Below are 21,958 nucleotides of genomic sequence, written 5' to 3'. Positions count from 1 at the left end.
TCTATCACAATTATATCTTTTTTGAGATGCGGGGACCAGAATTGTACACAATATTCAAGGTGCAGTCTCACCATGGAGCAATACAGAGCCAATATGACATTTTATGTTTTATTCACCATTCCCTTTTTAATAATTCCTAACATTTTGTTTGCTTTTTTGACTGCCGCAGCACACTGAACCGACGATTTCAATGTGTTATCCACTATGATGCCTAGATCTCTTTCCTGGGTAGTAGCACCTAATATGGAACCTAACATTGTGTTAACTACAGCAAGGGTTATTTTTCCCTATATGTATCACCTTGCACTTATCCACATTAAATTTCATCTGCCATTTGGATGCTCAATTTTCCAGTCTCACAAGGTCCTCCTGTAATGTATCAGAATCCGCTTGTGATTTAGCTACTCTGAATAATTTTGCATCATCTGCAAAAACCATTGTGATGGCGAAACCGAACGACGGAATATAAAACTTGATAAATAAATAAATAAATGAAATTTGATTACCTCACTCGTCGTATTCCTTTCCAGATCATTTATAAATATATTGAAAAGTACGGGTCCCAATACAGATCCCTGGGGCACTCCACTGCCCACTCCCACTGAAAAAATATCCATTTAATCCTACTCTCTGTTTCCTGTCTTTTAGCCAGTTTGTAATCCACGAAAGGACATCACCACCTATCCCATGACTTTTTACTTTTCCTAGAAGCCTCTCATGAGGAACTTTGTCAAACGCCTTCTGAAAAGAGTTAAAGTCTGTGTGTGTCTGAGGGGAAATGGGAGCCAGTGTGGGAAGACATCATGTGAGAGAGAGCCTGTGTGTATGTGTGTTTGTGAGAATGGGAACTTGCATGTAAGAGCATGTGAGGGTGAGAGCCTGTGTATGTGTGTGTGTGTGGGAGTGGGAACCTTTGTGTGAATGAGAGTATGTAAGAGTGAGAGCTTGCATGTGTGTGTGGATATGGGAGCTTGCATGTGAGAGAAAGCATGTGAGAGTGAGAGCCTTCATGTGAGAGAGAGCATATGAAAGTGGGAGCCTGTGTGTACATGAGAGAGACCATGCAAGAGTGGGTGACAGAGAGCCTGTGTGTGAGGGTATGAAGGAAGGAAAGAAGACAGGAGGAGAGAGAAGAAACAGAATAAAAGAGACCCTGAAAAAGGAATAAGAAAAGATAGACAAGGGGTAAAAAGAGATTGGGACCAACTGATTAGAAAAATAAGATTAGACAAGTAGTGAGACATAGTTTAAACTGCAAAGACCAAAAAGTTAGGATACTTACATTGAATTACTGAGCCATAGGGTGACTGGAAACCATTGAGCCTGATATTCAGCATCATTTGTCCAGCTAAATTCATATGTAGCTGGATAAATGACAGAATTTAAAAATCCCGTCACGCTTACCGGCCCAAGATAGCGGGATAACTTTTTATCCAGCTATCTCTGGGGTGGGGCAGGGGTATTCCAGGATGGAGCCACTTAATATATTTGGCTAAATTAGCCAGATAGATGCTGATTTTCAGCATTGTTAGGCAGATGACTTTAGGACTGCCTGGAAGCGTATCCAGCTAACTTTGAGACAGTTGCGTATCTTCAGTGGCACTGGCATGCTGCTGAATATTTGGTATTTTTGTCTCCACACTGGTAGTACTTGAAAGCTCCATTGCCTAGTCCCTTTCATCTCTGTCTTGTGCTTGCTTCGACTGTCTTTTTCTCCTTTTGTCACCGTTAATCCTTCCCTTTTTGTGGGTGCGCTGGTTGATCTCTATTTTTTCCCACTTCTCCCTTTATATTGGTCACACTTACCAATGCTTTCCCACAACGTAACAGCAATGACAATCAAGGCCACCATAAAGGGGCAATTAAGGCAAGCGCCAGGCCAGGGGGTGGACATAAATGCCTCCACCACCACCACCATCAGTCCAGCAGTGGAGGTAAACTCTCGCACAGTCGTCGTTATCAGCAGGGCAGATTCATCATCAGAGGTGATCCCCTCCCTCACTTGTGTGCAGAGCCATTGTGTCTGGCAATGTTTCTAGTGACAGTCATACCGTCATGTCTTCTCATGCAACAAGATGTTGCGGTAGAAAAATCAGCACTTCATATTGGACAATATGATGTGTCATATCCAAATCTGGAAATAAATTGCAACATATCCGCATCTTGTATTGAATACTGGTGAGCTTCCCTAACTTTAGCAAAGGCAGTGAGAAGCTGCTGGCTCACATGTGCGACTGTGTTTCATGATCACAGAGTGAAACTATTCAAGTTGGCAGCTCTGGAATTAATACATGTAATCATAGAAAGACAGACTAACAGTGTTTCAGAGCCTTTCACCTCTAGGTCACCAGTTCAAATCCAGCTGAGGTTAATAGGAAACTAAAAAGCTGGCCTATGTGAATTAAATTGGTGACCCTAGTTCAGTGAAAGGTGTCCACCTCACTAAAACCACCATCATAATTTGACACTAATTGGCAACACTGTTGACAGCAGAGAGGCCAAAGACTGAACAAGCATGGAGACTAAATTATCCTCTCATCTTCAGTGGTGGTCCCTTCAGAGGTACATTGGCAGGGCAATGTGAAGAAGCTTACTACCTTTGCCCATATTACACGTGTTTTGTGGATACTGTAAATGGAGAACTTTGGTTTCTTGTGATATCAATCTGGCATCTTTTACAAGCACTGATTAAAACACAAAAGGAAAGACAAGGCCAGACCATCACTCCTAGTGGGTTGGGAAGCAAACACCCAAGACCTTTGAAATCAGGGTCTTTGGTCTCCCCAAGAGATGCATTGCCATATCAATCTTTTAGAGTTATGAGTCATAAAATAGCTCTTATAGCTTTTTAACATTTGATGTCCAACAATATCATTCTAATTTCCATAATTGGATCACATTGTTCTGTACCAAAGAACAGCGTATCGCCAGCATATCCTCATGCTTGGGTCTTTTAGGAGGGCAAATCTCCAGGTTGACATCATTGAATTGATGTCATGGGCTTGCTCAATCCATAAGCTTTAATACCAGAGCTCTATGCTTGATGTCAAGAGCTCTTGTTCGCACACTTCACCTGCTTCCTTATGCAGGGGAGTAAGCGGAAAGTAGCTGCCCTTGAAGTTGATTTTTTTTTACCTTGAACTTGATTTTGAAGAGGAGAATGGCTCCTTTGAGGTCAAAGGATCAATAGATGAAAGCAATTGTCTTTGATGTCAATGGTTTTGATGTTGAATGCTTCGAAGTTATGGACATCGATGTCAATAGTGAACTAACAATAGTCTGGAAGGTGACATGGAGTCTAAATACATAGATAAATAAATGTATTGTGGTGGTCAGTGATAGATACTTTCCTGTTACAGGCAGGACATCACTGGAACCCCCATGTCTTTCTTTTCAGCCATGGTGGGGAAACCAATGCCTGCCAAGTCAAACAATTTTATATACATATATATATCTGGAATGTAATCCCTTGAGGCAGAGGACCTGAAAAAGAAATGTTATGAGGAAAGTTCCTAACCACTGAGGGAACCTGAAGACCAGAATTGAAGTGAAGCATATGCTGGTAGTATGCTGTTTGTTGATACAGAACAGCACTTCAATTCATGGCTGAAAAGAAAGCCATGGGGTTCCAGTGATGTCCTGCTTGTAGCAGGAAAATATCACTGACCATCACAATATATTTATTTATGTAGCTATGTATTTATTTTGACTTGATTTTTCATCTTCTCAATTGATCTGCAGTGAAGATTAGAAAAAATATAATTGCACAAAGAAATCATTACAATAAACGTATAACCTCCTCAAGCCTACTTCACCTCACCCATCTTAAAGTACAATCCTTCTGTGAGGGAGTGTATAGGAAACTTCCTCAGAACACTTTAAAGGACCGGCCACAGCTATCTGGCCTGGTTCTCTTTAAGAGCCAACCCAACAAGGTGTTTCTGGTCCCAGGGAAGTTTTCTTCAGCACAGGATAAGAAGGCAGGGTCTATGAAAGGTTGAGCAGGCCCCAAGGAGAAGGCAGGAAGCCAGCCTATGCAAGGACTTCTTATAGTTGAGAATTTAAATTGATACAAGAGACTGCTGAGGTAAGCAGCCTTTATGCTGTACTTTCTTTTACTATAAATAAACAGTTTGTGAGGAAACAGCCAGAATTTGGCGTCCTTTTGTTCTTCTGGCTGTTTCCCAACCTGTGGCCACTCCCAGCTGCTACACCTACTTCTCCATGTATTTATTGCCTAGTGATTGACCATAATATTAAACATTCTAAATGTTCTAACTGTCTCTAAGAGTCATAAAACTATGATGACAGACTATTGTTAGTTTAGCATTGACATTGTTGTCCATACCTTTAAAGCATTCAACATCGAAAACATTGACATCAATGTTTTCGACATAAAAGGAGTCATCCTCCTCTTCAAAGTCAAGTTTGAGGCCAAGAAAAACAACTTCAAGGGCAGCAACTCTACGTTTATTCCCCTGCATAAGCAAGATAGGTCAAGGGTAAGGATAAGAACTCTTCACATAAGCATTAGGCACTGGCATTGAAGCTTATGGATTGAGTGAGCCCATGTAATCAACTCCATGATGGCAACCTGGAGATTTGCCCTCCTAAAAGACCCAAGCCTGAGGATATGTTGGCGATACGCTGTTTGTGGATACAGAACATTGTGACCCGATTATTAGAATTAAAATTCTGTCGTTGGACATCAAATGTTGAAAAGCTATATAAGAGCTGTATTTATGACTCATAACTGTAAAAGACTGATGTAGCAATTGCCCAAGCCAATTTGGGACATGTCCAACATTCCGCGGAAAAAGAGAGATGGAGGGGCCCTCATGGTATGTGCTCATATGTGGCACCAACTGCGCAACACACCAGTCTTTTCTAGCACAGCTAATGCATGTCCCATCATCGCTGCCTTTGGATGGCATCATCCACATGTGGGACTGATTTCATCCTGCTTATCCGTGGATAAAAAAAAACAATACTGATCTGTGATTTTTCTGCTCACACAGGATCTCTTGATATGAAACCTTTTTGTTCCGTAGTATGATAACTATTTTGCTTTAATAATAAACCAGAACAAAAACAGCAAAATCTTAAGCACTAGAACACACCAGGACAATCATTCATGCAATCACTTATCCTTCAGTGACATACATTTTCAATATGTTACCAATTAGTGCTCGGGGTCAGCCAATAATCTTACTACACAATATTAGAAAAAGTGCAATGAATTACTTGTCTGGCTTCTCCAGGTAACCCGTTTATAAACCCGCTTCATACTGCCACCAAAAGCTTTTTTCTTTTCTATGAAGAAATCCCACAAATCAATTCTTTCCATCTCTAGCAGATTAATCATAATAATACTAATCCAAACATTTACGTCTGGGGTGTTCTTTTCGAGCCACTTCATCAAAATCACTTTCCTTGCTGCAGTAAAGCATTAAATATTTGATAAATCTGTTGCAATGTTGATTGATTTTAAATAGACCTTGTTTTTGCCCAATTAATAAGACTGTTCCATCAAACTGTATTTGTAGTGTCTTTTATAATATTTAAATTTCCTCCAAAAAAGATATCATTTGAGGACATTGCAGAAAATTGTTTACTAGCACCGCAGACTCTTTGAAGGTTATAGTCATCCAAGTATATGTGCTTGCACTGGATCAATAAGAGGAAAACTTTCAGACAGCCCGCATAGCAGTAAAGTCTGCGTGTCACACCGTATATACAGACCTCTCGGAGTATCTTCAAAGCAAACTCAACGGCACATAAATTCACTTTGAAAATCCTCGGGTAAGTGACCCGGTGTGGGCACAAATGCATACAGGGAGCCTAGCTTTCAAACCCATCTGCAATTTATTGTATTTGCACGCAGAAGTTGAAGCCTGGAGAGTTCTGCTAGGCAGGAGCTACTCAATTTATAAAGTAACGTGCGGCTCTGCTTCAAACGTACACACGCATGTTTCAATTTGTGAACCATTTCCAATGCAAGACGATGCATTTTATAAATTTATTTATTTATTTATTTATTTAACGTTTTTATATACCGACATTCATCAGTGATATCACATCGGTTCACAGCGTAACATAAACTAGTGCCTGGGGTGGCGCTTTACATCGAACAAGTTTAACATAAAACAAATATAACATAATAACATGGGGGTGATTAAAAGGAGGGGGAAATATAGAGGTGAACATAAAATAAATATAACATATTAACAAGAGAGTAAATGAGAGGGGGGGGGAAATGTGAAGGAGAATTAAGTATTAAGTTAATTCTTAAATTATTGTAAGCAAGGGTCGTAAGTATTTACAAGATGTACAATGATAGGGAATAACAAAATATATCATTTGAGTAAAAAGGGGTGAGAGGGAAGAGAGGGGAAGGGGGGAAGAAGGGATAGGAGGGGGTAAGGGGGTAAGGGTGACACTATAGTGAGAGGGGGGAAGTAAGGTGTAAATATATATATATATAATTTTTTTTTTTTTTTTTTTTTTTTTTAAGAGAAAGCGAGGTCTTGAGGGGCACGAATATTCTACGGGTGTAAAAAACAATATAATACGTACAAGTAGAAACCCAGATTTATATTCGGAGGCAGGTATTCTATAAAGTACGTGCATTAAAGATGTACAGGAGTAAAAACTTCATTTCATTTTCCGTTTTGTGTTTGAGGGGGTTTTCCTCCATGAATTCCATTTTTTTTTTAATGTTTATTTCATTTATTTAGCTTAGAAAAAACAAACTAAACATTCAAAAAACCCAAAAACAAAAACAGAAATAAAAAGTCCATCCATCCCTCCCATCAAAAAAAAAAGCTGGGGCCAGGATCCTCCCCAGCCCCCAATTACTCAGTCCGGGATGAAACTGCCAACAAGGTCTAAGCCCAGGCGTAGGACTAGGCCACAATAGGTCGCCATGACCTCAGCCTAGGCCCTACGCAAGGCCAGTCCCAGTGCCTGGGCTTCAGCCCAGGGTCAGGCCCAGGTCCAAGCCTGGCCACCGGAGCCCAGTCCTCGTAGGTCCTCTTCGTCTTCTTTCTTGTCATGACAACATTCGCCGGGGGCATGCCAGAATAAATTAACTACGATGCATCCTCCTCAACGGAGTGTGCCATTTTGTTGTACAACGCATCCCCAGTGGAGACAAAGAGGACCTATGAGGCCTGGGCTCCGGTGGCCAGGCTTGGATCTGAGCCTGACCCTGGGTGTCGGCCTAGGTGTTGGGACCCAGCCTATGGGCTGGGCCTCAGAGTTGGGCCTGGACTTTAGGCCCCGATGTAGGGTGTGTCCTCTGGGTTTGGGCCGAGAGTCAGGCATTGGGGCCATGAGTACATGACTTAGGCTAAGGCCTAGGCGTCGGTACTGGGCCTAGATGCAGCGTTGAATTCCCGACAAATAAGGTAAGTGGGGATAGGGACATTTTCTGGGCCTGGGCCTATGCTTGAGTCTTGACCAAGATCCCAGCATCGGGTCAGGGCCTAGGCCAAGACCCGGTATCACAGTTAGGCAGAGGCCACCACCCCTGTGTTGGGCCACGCCTAGTTGAGGCCCTGGCCTCAGGCCTTAGCCCAAGCTGAGGTGCCATTGTCACACTCGGACGTAGGCCGAGGCCCCTGCTTTGAATCTTGGCCTATTCCCTATGCAAGGCCCCAGCTTCAGGCCTAGGCTTAGGCTGACAGGTACATTTTTTTTTCCTGATTTTCAAAATGGAATGAAATTCCAACGAAATTTCATCAAAATTTGAATCATTTTGTTTGGAAAATGACCGGAAATTAAATTGGAAATGTTGTCTCATTTCCTATTTTTTTTTTCTGCCAAATGCACATCCTAATGTGCATATACCATTTTGAAAATACTTATGCGCATATTTGAAATCACGAGTTTGCTGATACCTCCGCCAGTTCACCCAGTCCATCTCCACTTCGAACCTCTATCGCTTCACCCTGATTCACCACCAGTTCACCTAGACCCCCCACCCAAAACCTGCAGCCAATAGACAAGTCCAATTTCATTGCACCAGTCAATTAGCAGGTTTAGAAGTGTGCCAATAACGTGGTAATGTATAGGCGTATATCTCTTACAAAATAGCAACTAAATGCACATTCTTCTGTACTCTGCTTTGGAATGCCCCTTTTTTCCGCTGTTTAAATCTACATGTGAAATGGAAAATACGCATGAACTCTTGACATTTATAAAACAGCATATCCGTGAGTACATGCTACTTACACATGTGTGTGCTATTTTTACATATGAAACCCCTTTGAAAATTTACTTCAGACTTTTTTCCCGGTGACAGAATTTCCAAAAGCATGTACATGTCTGTTTGCACGCATTTTCTCCTACTAACAAGTTGGAGGTGCACATGTGCACATACGCCGTACTGCATTCTGCACACGGCCGCTAAATTCCAAAGCGGACTCGGGCATAAGAAAACGGGCTAATATCTGTGCATATTTTCTTCATGCAGCTGTTATAAAATTATCCTGGTTAAGAACAGCCATCCCCTGCCCTGAAGTCCCTTTTATTTTAGACGTGCTTCCCCTGTTTGGAAGACAATGCAATCGCGTGTACACACACCTCCCAAGGTGATCATGTGATCGCACGCCTGTATATCTGGGCAATTTTTTTGCTACCTTACACAGTGAGATAAAGACATCATCACATTTCTCATTTATAGCTTCTAAACCAAGTCCCTCCCCTGTCACCTATGCGTGATAAATCCATTTGTGTTTTCCAACCTGTCAGACTGTTTGCTTTGGCTGCCGTTTGGGCCCTCTCATTATCTCTGCTCCTGAGAAGACACGGCACGCCCCTCTCTTCCTCTCCATCAAACCAGGAATTCATCCACCACCACCCATCACTGCACTCTGATCTTGCCCTCACTAGAAGCGTGCAGGGGAAGGTGCTGAAAATATTTAATAAGAGAAAGCTAGACTAACTTATCTCCATGACATCAATGGAGAAAATAAAAAAAAAAAAAAATAATGTCTCCAGTTTTGATTTCAGCTTAAAACGCAAATTACCAAGACAACAGACCCATGGTGTTTCCAACACACCACCCACTATCTCAAGGTTAAAAGTTATATTTCATAAGTATATATCACTCTGCTGCCCACTGCTTATACAAAACTGAGTCTCTGTCTCACAGGCCAGTGCATTACAAGCGTGTGCTGAAATTCACCTCCCAATTTCTCAATGCACAGATTAAATATTTTTTTAACTTCCAGTGCAACAAGCTAATACTATGCTAATGCACTGGGAGTTTAAAAAAGGGGCCCAAACTGAAAAATGTGTATTCAGCACAGGCTGAACGCACAGTTTAATTCGGGCAGGATAGGGAGAGGGGCAGAACGACAGCTGTGTGCCGCGGGCTGGAGGCAGTGAGGAGGAGGAAGGAGGAGAACCAGTGCAGCAGTAAGAAGGGGGCTGGCAGGGAACAGGTAGAGGTGAGCAGCGGTAGCTGGACCAGAGTTTGAGGGGCAGCTCCGGCGCTCTGTCCACCTGCAGTTCTGCCACCAGTGAAGGGTCCCTCCTCCCTCCCTCCCCCATGCTGCCTGCGGATTGCCGCACAAGACGTTTCTAATTGTCCTTGTTCATCAATCATCTCCAGGATCAGTGCTGGAAACCTTACTCCGTCTCTGACCAGGAGTCAATGTCCAGCGCTACGAAAATCCAGGGTTGGGCCAGCGCATCTCTCTGCCTCGGGGGGTACTGCTGAATGCCCTCGTCGGCATGGGATTTCCATGCAGGGCGCTAAGCAGGACGCACAGTTTTAAACCCACACAGGCTGGTGCAATACCATGTGCACAGCTCATCGCGCTATTGGATGCATGTCCAGAACCCCCGATGCAAAACGAGGGTTAGCACATCCAAAATGCGCGTCCAATCGAGCGCATAGCCAATAGCACTCATCACATGTAAATTCATGTTGATGAGCGCTATTAGCTATTATCCCCTGATGCAAAAAAAAAAAATGCACGCATTTTTACTCTCAGAAATTACCGCCTGCCCTGGAGCAGGTTTAATGCTTGAGGAGCCCCAAACGTTTACAGAAAAACAGAAAATACTGCTTTTCTGCAGTTCTTCCAGCTTAATATCTTGGCAGTATTAAGCGGGAGGAACATCAAAAGAAGAGCAGTAAAAAACCAAAAGTGTGCCATGGTCAGGTTAGAGAACGGACGCTCAGTTAATGAGCATCCATTTCCCTAACCCCTGCTGTGCACAGACGCTGGTCCATTTTCCTAACCAGCTAACAGCCACCTCTCCCGGGCACCCGATGCCGAGGCGCTAGGGATGAAAAATGTCCCTGGCGCCTCCTTCTGACCGTGGCAGACCATTTAAATATTAAATCGGGCGCCCGGGAGAGGTGGAGCGGTGCACGCTAAGACAACGGGCGTTGAATCATGAGCAGCCTGACATTTTGTGCCCGGATTCGGCAGTAAGGTTTACATACGTACAACGTGCATTAGGTAAGTGCACACGTTCTGCCGAACACACCTTATTGCATGGGCCTGTCAGGAAGCTGCTGCCGCTGGGCTTGGCCATGGCTCTTGCAGTTTAGAATGTCAGCAGGAACCCGCAGTGCAAATGTTTCCTCATATTTATTTTTGAAACTCATTAAGTTCTGCCGCACTTAGTCCATACTAGAGCATGTCTGTGCCTGGAACCACTCATCAGGCACCGTCCGACAGCGTAGACCAATCAGCTTTGAGTTCTGCAGTCAGGGGAAGCCAATTAGCTGTGAACTTCAGCAGGTTCTCGCCGAGGGCAAACACTCAGACTATTGCTGCTGTGCTGGAGCGCGTGTCAAAGTTATTTATGGAAAGACTGCGGAAAATCCAGAACTGTGATTTATCAGAAGCTACTAAGACCTGGAAGCTCATGACTTGGAGCAAACTCACCAGCTTACTTCAGTCTCAGCCTCAAGGCTGCGGTCACGCTCCTGAGAAAACCCCCTTTCAGAATGTGTTGGAGTGGAAAAGGATCAGAAAACTCTCACAGGCGTCTCCGCCGCCGTTGTGATTTAGGGTTACTCGGGGAATCCAAGTCTTTTAGGTTTCTGTATTAGCCCTGGACCATGAGACGCCAACTAAGGTCAAGGCAGTTTTAATGGGGTTTTCTGACAGTGAGGCCAATGCGATAAAGTGCGCGTGAAAAAAATGTGCGTCCAGTCTAGGCACCCGTTTTTTTAACGTAAATGAGCTGCCGCGCTAAAACGGACGCACTAGGGAGAAATTGTGGGTCCCTGGCGCGTCCTTGGCCTAGATGTGGCTGTGTGAGGGTTACCAAAACGGATGCTCAGTTTATGAGCGTCCGTTTCATCCCGCGGCAGCGACTTTACCGGCTGTGATTTAAGTGCCTGTTTATTGAATGCCCAGAATTTTTATTTTTTCTGTCCAGCCTTTTTATTCTTCCAGAAATCTGCTTTCTGTGGTTTCTCCCACTTGTCTCACGCAGATGCTAGGGGGTGGGAGGAAGTACAGAAAAGCAGCCTTTTTGTTTTTAAGTAGACCCCTTGGTGCGTGGCGAGGCAGGCCTACAATCTGGCAGATTAAAAAGTGCGCCTTGGGTACGTGGTGATAGTTTGCGTCGCGGGGTAATAGCTAATAGCCTCGTCCACATGGCATTTACATAGGATGAGCGCTATTAGCTACGCCTTTGTTTGGACGCGCGTTTTGGACACGCTGATCCCCTTATTACATCAGGGGTTATGGACGTGTGTCCAACCGCCCGTTAAGCTGGGCGCACCTTATTACACCGGTCCCAATAATGCCGCAACGTCTCTGAAACCTGAAGCTAAGCAATTGAACAAATAGTGTAAAAAAAAAAAAATTCCTGAAAGTTTAATTGCCTTTTATTTTAAAATGAAATTACCTGTCTATCTGTGTTTTAATCCCGGGACATTTTATGCGTGTGTTAAGGTTTTGACACATTTCTCATGTGAGTGAGTACACAGTTGAGCCTAAGGAAAACGCCAGCTCCCCTTTTTCAATGCCTGGATTGCAGCCTGAGGGAAGAGCTGGTCTTTGCTTTATACGATGATTCTAATCTTATAAAAGGGCAGTTCTCCTTTAACACCACACAGATTACGCTCTGATGAAAGCAAAGCTCCTTAAAGATTCCATAACGTCGAGCGCAAAGGGTGGGAGCAGCGCGAATAGGAAGCCTGAACTACACCCACTCACTACAGTTTCTTTTCTTTCACAGCTGAACTATTTGGGTCCCCCATTCAACGAGCCGGATTTCAACCCTCCCAGGGTCAGCGCCACCGAGAAGATCCCCAGCGCCATGGTGGACTCCGAGCTTTGGCGCAACCTGAATGACCACCTACGGCTGGCGGAGAACTACCGTGCCTACAGCCACCTGCTGTGCTACCTGCGCAGCATCGACGGCGAGGTGGCGCGGGCCGAGCTGCGCCACAACCTCGACCACTTCTGCTCCAGCCTGCAAGGCTTGATCATTAGCATCGCCGGGGTCATGTCATCGCTCGGCTACCCACTGCCACCGCAACTGGGCAACCCCACTAGGACCAGGGCAGGGGCGCACAATGACTTCTTGAAAAAGATGGATGATTTCTGGCTGCTGAAAGAGCTGCAGATCTGGCTGTGGCGCTCAGCCAGGGACTTTAACCGGCTCAAGAAGAAGATTCCTCCCTCCGTAGCAATCCGCCTTGATGCACGGGGGTTCTAACCCACCTCCGTGTCTGTATCTTCCCCTTCCTTCACTTCTTCTTTCTTCTCAACAACTCAGATGCCTCACTTAATGATACTAGCAGAATCCCTCGAAACCAGGAAAATCCTCGGGCACAGAGGAGCAGGTTTGATCATTGTACCACAATGCATTCTGGGACTTGTAGTTCTGCTTTCCATGCTGTCTTCAGAGTAATTGTGTACATCAATGCCAGTTTTTTTTTCTGTCGATAAGCAGGGCTGAATTAGCCATGATCTGTGGTAGTGCACCCTCTGGCGGCACTGGACGGAAACTGTCTCTCAAAGCTATCAGAGCTTTTGCTCGCTGAGCATGCGCTGGCGTTCCCGCACACGGACGTCGTCAGCGTCCCCTTAGTATCTCTTTGTTTCGTGCTCTGCATGGATGGTATTCTCTTATATCTCTCTCTCGCTGTTTTTCAAGCATTACACCCAGTTTTTTCAATTTTCCTTGCTCAACAAATCCCAAAACAGCACTTTTCAGTGCTACTTCATGGCTATGAAGAGGAAGTAAAAGGAAGAGGAATCAATCATGGCAAAAAGAGTGCCCAGTGGCTTCAAGGCCTGCTCCTGCGGCCACAATATGTCACTCATGGATGGCCATGACCGGTGTTATTTATTTCTGGGCCTCAACCATGATCAGGCAAATTGTGGGCCCTGTGGACAGATGTCCCTGTGGGGGGCAGAGAACCAGGGCAGCAAAGATTGAATCCCTGAGATTACAAGCCCAGCCTCAGGCCCCATCAACATCTGGGAGCACCCACAGTAGGTCATCCAGCAATGGTGACACTCGAGTCAGGGACAATCCTCACTGCACATCCTCAACGCCACATCGAGGTGCATCGGAATGACCTCCAAAGTCGAAGCACAGAAAGGCCTCGACACATTCGACGCACACGACTTTGGAACCAGCTAAAAAAGCAAAATCATCCATGCAGCATCGGTCAAAAGACCCTACAATGCAACTTACATCAAGCTGCCAGTCATCATTCTCATCAAAGGAAAAGTATGAGAGATCGGTGTGCCCGACACACGACGCACTGAAAGTGTCAAAGGCCCATGTACCAATGCACTTGACACACCCATTGAAGCAGTCAATGTAGAAGTCCACAGCACACATTTCCATCAAATCTACAGTATGTTCCAAAACAGTATCGCAGCCTATGGCTCCTTTCAGGCAAATCACTGAAACTGCATAGTTGCCCAAACTACCTCTAATCATTTTCATGAGTTCAGATAACAACCAGGACCTGTTTCCTCTGTCACCTTGTTCTGAAGCCCCAAAGAGCTCAAGAGGCAGAGATCTCCACTACCCTGTCTTACCATGTCACCTGACTGAGCAGCTGATGAGAGAAATTCTCCAGGCTGCCTTATCCATTAAAGGGTTTATGATCCAACAGCCACAGGCCAAGCTGGTGCCACTGCCTTTTTCACAAGACCTTCAGACTCCAGACCCCTTGTGTTCTCTCCTGTCTCTTCCATCTTTCGACGAGGAGCCAATACTGGTCTCTGAGGGGAATGCCCCGCCCTTGACTTCGGGACAATGCTTTCAGCAAACTATGGACAGATCATAGATACAGTCTGCACATTCTTCTCCTCTCAGAATCTCTCACTTTTCCTCTGGCCTATCCCATTCGGCCAATCATTCAGGAAGGTTTAAAACCAGGAGCATCTCCATGGTCATCCAACCCCTGCTTGGATCCCTACTTCTCACCATCCGAGAGCAAGACCCTGACCTTGTATTGCAATCCTTCTCCTTGAAGCCCACCAAGATCACCTTCACCCACTTGGTTGATTCCTGTATCACCAGGGGAGTCCCCAAGCAGTTTTATTGGTTTCCCTTCAGACCCAGCTGTGAAGCCGCCAAATCATACATCTCACCAGAGGATCTCATCTACTCTTGTTTTGTTGAGAAGATGAGAGCTGTGTTTAAAGTGGAGTTTTGAAAGGACCTGGAATCTAGGTTGGAGGTCCTAGGTATCTTAAAAATTTTGCCACATGACAGCGCAACAGGTTCTCAAATTACTGGGACACCTTGCTGCCATCATTCACGTAGTCCTTTTCACCCATTTACACATGCGGCACCTACAATGGGAAATCCGATCACAGTGGAATCAGTGTCTCCAGCCCCTACATACCAGGGTGATGGTATTCCCAGAAATGGCTCAGGAATTTCATTGGTGACTCAAGCCAACTCAATACATGTTGAGTGCACCGCTGCATCCTATCCATCACCAAGTGCTCTTAACTATGGATGCCTCCACAGCGGGGTGTGAGGCTCACACAGGCTCATTGGAAAAGCAAGGCCTCTGGTCAGTCCCAAAGAGGGGGGCTACAAATCAACCTGCTGGAACTTCAAGCCATTCGCCACACCCTCACAGCATTCAGCCATGTGCTTGGGGGAAAGAGCACCATGATTTAAACAGCCAATCAAGCAAAAATGTTCTACGTGAACAAACAAGGGCACAGGATCTTGGAGCATCTGCCAGGAAACACTACAAATCTGGCACTAGGCAGTGATCTATGGCATTTACCTTCAAGCAACATACATCCTGGGAATACACAAAATGGAAGCGGACAGGCTGAACAGAATTTTTCGGCCACATGAGTGGTCGATAAATTAGACTGTGGTCGACCTTCTTTTCCACTGCTGGGAAACATCGTGGATAGATCTGTTTGTAACAGATGTCAACAAAAAGTTGGATCCATTCTGCTCCTTACTGTTCAGCCCCCAAAGGGAGGCCTGGATGCCTTCCTACTGTCATGGAACGAGGGCATAGTATACGCTTTTCCACCACTTCCACTTATGGCCTACACAATTCAGAAACTCATCCGGAATCGAGCCAGAATGATATTAATAGCCCCAGCATGGTCCAGTCAACCTTGGTATGTTTATCTTGTTCATTTTTCTGTTGAACCGCCTGTCATGCTTAAAGATGACCCTTGCCTCTTGACGTGGCGGGGGGGGGGAGGATGACACAAGTGTTAGGGTTGAGCGCACAATATTGATTCGGTTCGGAGTCTCAGATTTGGTGCAAGAAGAATTCTTTCAGCACACAAACCTTCAACCCGGCGTAATTATTCCTTCAAATGGGACCGTTATGCCAACTGGTGTCCTCACATGGATTAGACTCTTTTACTTGCGAACCAAATCTTCTACTAGACTACTTGCTTCACCTGTTCCTGTAAGGACTGGCAACTTCATCAGGTAGAGTTCATCTAAGTGCTATAGCAGCATATCATGTATGTGAAGACAGCCATCCAATCTCAATTCTCCTTTTGGTATCAAAGTTCATGAAAGGGCTGATACAATTGCATCTGCAATTACAAAGCCCTTGCAAAATCCCGTTCAAACCACTGGAAATGACATCCCTTAAATACATGACAAGGAAGGTCCTATTTCTTATTGCAGTGACTTCAGCATGCCGAATGAGTGAACTACAAGCTTTCATTCACCTTCCTCCTTACTGGCAGTTCTATCATGACAAGGTGGTATTATGGATACATCTGATATTTCTACCAAGGGTGGTATCCGCTTTTCACTTGAATTGGACTATCACGCTTCCCATCTTCTTTCCCAATCCTAATGCTCATGAGGGTGAGAAACTCCTACATATACTTGATGGCAAACGTGCCTTAGTGTACTACAAGCACCATACATAAACCAAAAGATGCCTCAGCATCTTTCCGACAACCCTAACAGGCTCGAAGTAGCCATTTCAAAGGAGACTATCAAATTGGATAACCAACTGCATCCAACACTGCTATACAGCAGCTGCTCTAGACCTTGCTTGCCTGGTGAGAGCGCATCATGTGCATGCAACTGCTACCATCCATAACACATCTTCGAGGGGTGCCTATTAAAGGCATTTGCGAAGTGGCCACTTGGTCCTCGGCGCACACCTTCACTGCCCACTACTGTCTGGACTCCTTAGCTACAAAAGACAGTGCAGTGGGACATGCCGTACTGAGGCACTCTCAGGTCAAGTAGTCTGCTCTCCATGGTGGGGTCTAGATTGCAAAACCCAAAAACAAAAAAACAGCTTTCTGATGCAACCCTCAGGTATGGGCCTCCCCACAGATCATGGCTATTTCAGCCCTGCTTAACGACAGAAATAAACAAGTTTGCTTACTGTAAATGGTGTTTTCCATAGATAGCAGGATGAATTAGCCATGAGAGGCCCACCCTCCTCCTTGGACAGCAGACGTTTATATCTACAGAATCTTTTGGAATGGACTGAGGGGACCCTGACAATGCCCATGTGTGGGAGCTCCCGCACATGCTCAGTGGAGCAAAAGCTCTGATAGCTTTGATAGGCAGTTTCCATCCAGTGCCGCCAGGGGACGCAGTACCACAGATCATGGCTCATTCATCCTGCTATCTATAGAAAACACTGTTTACGGTAAGCAAACCCGCTTTTACTGCCATTGAACAATAAGGGGTGCAGAAGCATGCACCCAGGGAAATCTGAAAAACAAGACTGATATTACAAAGAAACAGCATTCTGAAATAAAGAAGCACAGTAGGAGAACATTAGTCAGGAAACCTCTTGAATGGGCAGAACTGGGGCACTATAAGCGGTTAGCTTTGCAATCAGGTCTTCAGACAGACCAGCTAAAATGGGACTGTCTTCGTAAAAATGATCATCATAGTTCAGGTTCTTTTTCAGCCTTTGTGTTGATCTGAGCGATGGACATGATGTTATCACCTTGACACAATGTGATGAGGTTTTACTCAAAATCGCATGATGTCAAACATGATAATCTCTTACAAAAAACGTCTATTTAAAATGAAAGAATCTTAATCCAGCTGCAAACCATACACCAGCAAAAAAGCAAACTACCAGCAAGTATCAAATAGGGGAACAAAGAACAATGAATGTATTATTATCTGAGGATCATCTTATCTCTGCTAGCATAGGTCCAATAGATCTTTAAAGACAGATATCACAGACTAATTTTTTCAAAAATATTTTGCAACTAGTGAAAAAAATTACAAAATCTCATTCTCTCGTTCACCTCACCAAAACCACGGTTCTATAATGCTGTTTGTATAAGATGGAAAATGTTAACCCGGTTCACTAAAAAAAAAGACCTCAGCACAGACCTGGTGCTGTGACCGATTCCCCATGCAACCCTGAAATTAGAAACACAGAATGGCCAAGTGACCCAATTTCTGGATAAAGACTTTAGATCAGTCCCAGTTTACTGATTTCTTGTGATGCATTTTTGTACTTGTAGTGCCGATGTCAACTGGAAGAAGCAAGACTACAACTCCCATACTGCACTGGAATGTTAGAAAACCATGAATGGCCAAAATTCTCTGCCTAGACACCTTAGCAGCTCTGAGACATCACTGTGATCCCACAAGGCAATTCACTAGAGCTGGCAGTTATGTAGAGTCCAGGCAAGGGGCACAGAAATCCAGTCCAAGTCTTCCTTGTTCTTAGCTGTTTTATACAGATATTTATTTCTTAAACACTTTTCTTAAACAGCAATATTCAAAAGCCATTTAGACGGATAACTGAAAAATTACCCATCTAAATCGCTAGACAGCTATATTTAAAGCCATATGTGGCTACGTTCTAGCCGCATAATGACTTATACAGCTAGAATTTAGCCATATAAATCAGTGGTGGCCTGGGGCAGGCGGGAGGTGTTTCAGGGCGGGCCAGAGTTAGCCACATAAGTTATGCAGATTTAGCCCCTAATCCAATACGGCTAACTCTGGTCGTGCCATAGGGTTATCCTAAAGTTAGCCAAATATATTTATCTGGCCGGATATATTCATTGGTGTGGCCCTGCTGCTGAATATCCCCGTTAAGTTAGTCGGATAGCTATGTTCAGCTAACTCAGTGGTAACCAACCCTGTCCTGGAGACCCCCCCCAGGCAGCCGGGTTTTCAGGATATCCACAATGAACATGCATGAGAGAAAATCTGCATGCACCACCTCCATAACATGCAAATTTTCTCTCATGCATATTCATTGTGGATATCATGAAAACCCGATTGGCTGGGGGAGGGGGTCCCCAGGACAGGGTTGGTTACCACTGAGCTAACTTAGGCCTGGATTCTCTAAGGTCACAGTCCTTAGAGAATCTGGCGGTAACGGGGGGCGAAGCGGAAGGGGCGGGCCTGCGAAAGCCAGCAGCGATCGCACCTCCGCGGTGGCTATCGCTGCCGGCTTTCGCACCCAGTAGCACCATCGTAAAAGGTGGTGCTATTGGGCGCACTACTGGCAGCGAAAAGGGTTCTTTTTGTAGCTAGCGATCTTTCTGCCGCATCTGCCCCGATGACACTCCGACTCTTCCTCTTCCGGGGCCGACTCCACCCCAACTCCGCCCCAAGCTAGCTATCGCACGCGAAAAGGGACTTTTCGCGTGCGATACGCTATGAAAATGACCCCCTTAACTAGCTGCTCCGCAGCTGAATATCGACCTCTTCCATTCTCTGATTCCACCTCTTTCTGCCAGTTCTCAGTGGCCAACTTTCAAATGCTATTTTGAAAGACATTTTGGGGCATGTCCTATAGCCCCTTTGAAATAATGAAACAGTTGACCAAGTTTTAAAATCAAAAAAGAAAGCAACGCTCTTAATGCATGGCAATTGGCCAGCATATTTTTCACACTTGGTATTTACCAATGTCCCAAGAAAATGCATCACTTCCTGCCAGGACAGGAAATGGTCTTTCAGGAAAGAAAAGAAGGAGGGACTTATACCAGGTGCAAATTCCTCACCTTGTGCCTTTTGTAGCTGTTGATGTATTTTTATAGAATTTAAATTTGAATCGAAAAGAAATTGCTTGAAAGGAAAGAAAACACCTAGTATTTTTTATGTAACGTTTACGTGTAAAAATGAAACAAGTAAGCATTTTTTTGTTTTTATACTTTCAAATGTCTTCATGTCTTCTCCTCTTACAGTATTTGTACACGAAGTTTCTGATTGGACAGGTTTTTTGTATTAATATTTATTTATTTTAAGAAAAAATGTTATTTATTACAACATATTTATTGCAGAATTTCTATTCTTTTATTAACTAATAAATGCTTCATTCATAGTAATATTGGGTTCCGTTTTGATTCTTTTAAAGTAGTTCAGATTTCAAACTCCCTCACCCCCCAAACGCACCCACCCCAAAGAAATTGAAATCTGTGTTTAAGTCTCTCCAAGGATTCACAAACTGAACAGGACTTGATCATTGGGAGAGAGGTGCATGTGAGGCCGATTCCTGGAAAAGCGAGGGGGGTGCTGAGGGGCATTGGCAGAGCTGTCTGTAGGTCTCAGGCAGTGACCTGAGAGAAAGAAGAGAATGTCCAGTGCTTAATCAAAATTTAGCTTGAGGCTCCAGAACGGATAAAAATCCACTGGAAAATTAAACTGAAATTTCTGACTCTACAATGAAAGATAACTTAAACTGAAGATGAAACGATACATAAAATGCTAGGAGAGAGAGAGAAAAACAGAATGGATTGCTGAAAACATATACAGATGATTATATAACCTGTGTTGATAGTAGATTCAGATACAGGCTCTATTAATTGTCAGTGAACAGATGTTGGTAGTGGACCAGGGGGTGAATGATTTGCTGCTTTAAGGCTGACCAGACCTCTCTGAGGATGGCTACCACCCTCCTGGATGGCCCAAACCACAGTTAGAGTGGAATAGTCCTTAAATTGTGGTTCCAAAATAAGTGTGCTTTATTTACACAAGGAGTATATTTAGATGTCCACTCCACAGTAGATGCATCTGCCACTTGTGCTTTGAGCCACTTGTACAAATAGTAACAAGATTCTTCAGTTTATAAAGGCATATATTCCCGAGTGAAACCCAGCCACATAGAAGTTGAGACTCTCGGGCATTTTAAGGGTAACTGCAGCATTGTACTGAGTCCCCTGCCTCACTGAACTGATAGATTAGGTCCAGAGTCCTTGGATATTCCAGAATATTTAGGAGTCCCAGCAAGGTTTCGATGTGTGTCATTTAGTAATATACTCAAAGTTGTAGTACAAATTCAACTTTATTGATATCTGTTACATGCTCCTCTCAAACCAGGAACTTTTAAAACAGTGACCCCTCAATCAAGTCCTTGCTTCCAGGTCCTGGTGTCCATGCTAAATGCGTCCCCTCACTCACATGGGGGTCTCACCTTTTAGTTCCATCCACCATGCTACACAGTGTTTCTGATAAAGGGCCTGATCCTCAGCCTTCGATATGGAAATTGTTATTTGCTCAGACGTTCTTCTAGGGCATGGACAGGAGCAGCAAAATATCATCACCTGCCAGGTAACCCAACTTCACCGCCAGGGTCATCATCCCTCCGGCGCACCTGGTGATGGAGTATGAAGAGCTCCTTCCAGTGCCAGGAGTCTGCCGGAACCTTAGAAAGAGCAAGCTGGCCTGGTGGTGGTGCGCCGGGCCCGTAACACGGGAGCCTCCCACATATATGGGGTAAGTATAATGTGGGTAGTGGGAGTAGGTATGGCAGTGTATGTGTGGACACTAGGGGAGCAGAGGTAGGTACAGTAGTGCATGTTTAACTGTTCAATGTATGTGTAAGCCACACCTCGACACGCCTCCACCACGCCCCTTTTTTTGCGTGCATCAAATGTTCGTGTATGCACATATACGTGTGCATAATGCCACTTTATAAAATACTCTTTCCACGTGCACGGGCCGCGTATATGCACATGTGGGCTATTTTGCGCAAACAAGTGTTTTAAAATTCACCTTTAAATGTCATCTACCGTTTGGATGCTCAGTCTCCTAGACTCACAAGGTCCCCTTGCAATTTCTCACAATCGTCTTGCAATTTAACGTCTTTAAATAATTTTGTATCAACGGCAAATATGATCACCTCACTCGTTGTTCCCATCGGTACATCATTTATAAATATGTTAAGAAGCAGTTGTCCCAGTAGAGATCCCTGGGGCACTCCTCAATTCACCTTTCTCCATTAAGAAAGCTGCCCATTTATCCCTACTCTGTCTTTTATCTATCAACCAGTTCTCAGTCTTCAAGAGAACATGGTCTCCTATCCCAGGACTTTTTAATTTCCTTAAGAGTCTCTCATGAGGTACTTTGTCAAATGTTTTCTGAAAGTCCAGGTATATCATCTGGCTCACTTTTAACCACATGCTTATTCACACCTTCCAAAACATATGGCAGATTGATCAGGCAAGACTTCCCTTGGCTTTTCATGTTGGATTTTCCCCATTAAACTATGAGTATTCTTGGTGGCAAT

At 44.4% G+C, this 21,958-nt stretch overlaps 1 protein-coding gene across 1 annotated transcript in view; it reads left to right on the top strand.

The window, feature by feature from the left end:
- CLCF1 (cardiotrophin like cytokine factor 1) overlaps positions 1-18,625 on the top strand; it is a 134,287-nt gene extending 115,662 nt beyond the window's left edge. The window contains exon 3 of the mRNA XM_029575419.1: positions 12,217-18,625. Coding sequence (XP_029431279.1) covers positions 12,217-12,699 — 483 coding nt within the window. The 3' untranslated portion in view covers positions 12,700-18,625. The remainder of the gene's footprint in view (positions 1-12,216) is intronic.
- The last annotated feature ends 3,333 nt before the right edge of the window (positions 18,626-21,958 follow it).

This window comes from Rhinatrema bivittatum, chromosome 13 (assembly GCF_901001135.1).
Source record: "Rhinatrema bivittatum chromosome 13, aRhiBiv1.1, whole genome shotgun sequence".
NCBI classification, from domain to species: Eukaryota; Metazoa; Chordata; class Amphibia; order Gymnophiona; family Rhinatrematidae; genus Rhinatrema; species Rhinatrema bivittatum.
The sequence above is the reverse complement of the archived record's forward strand: the minus strand, read 5'-3'. Positions and strand labels throughout refer to the sequence as shown.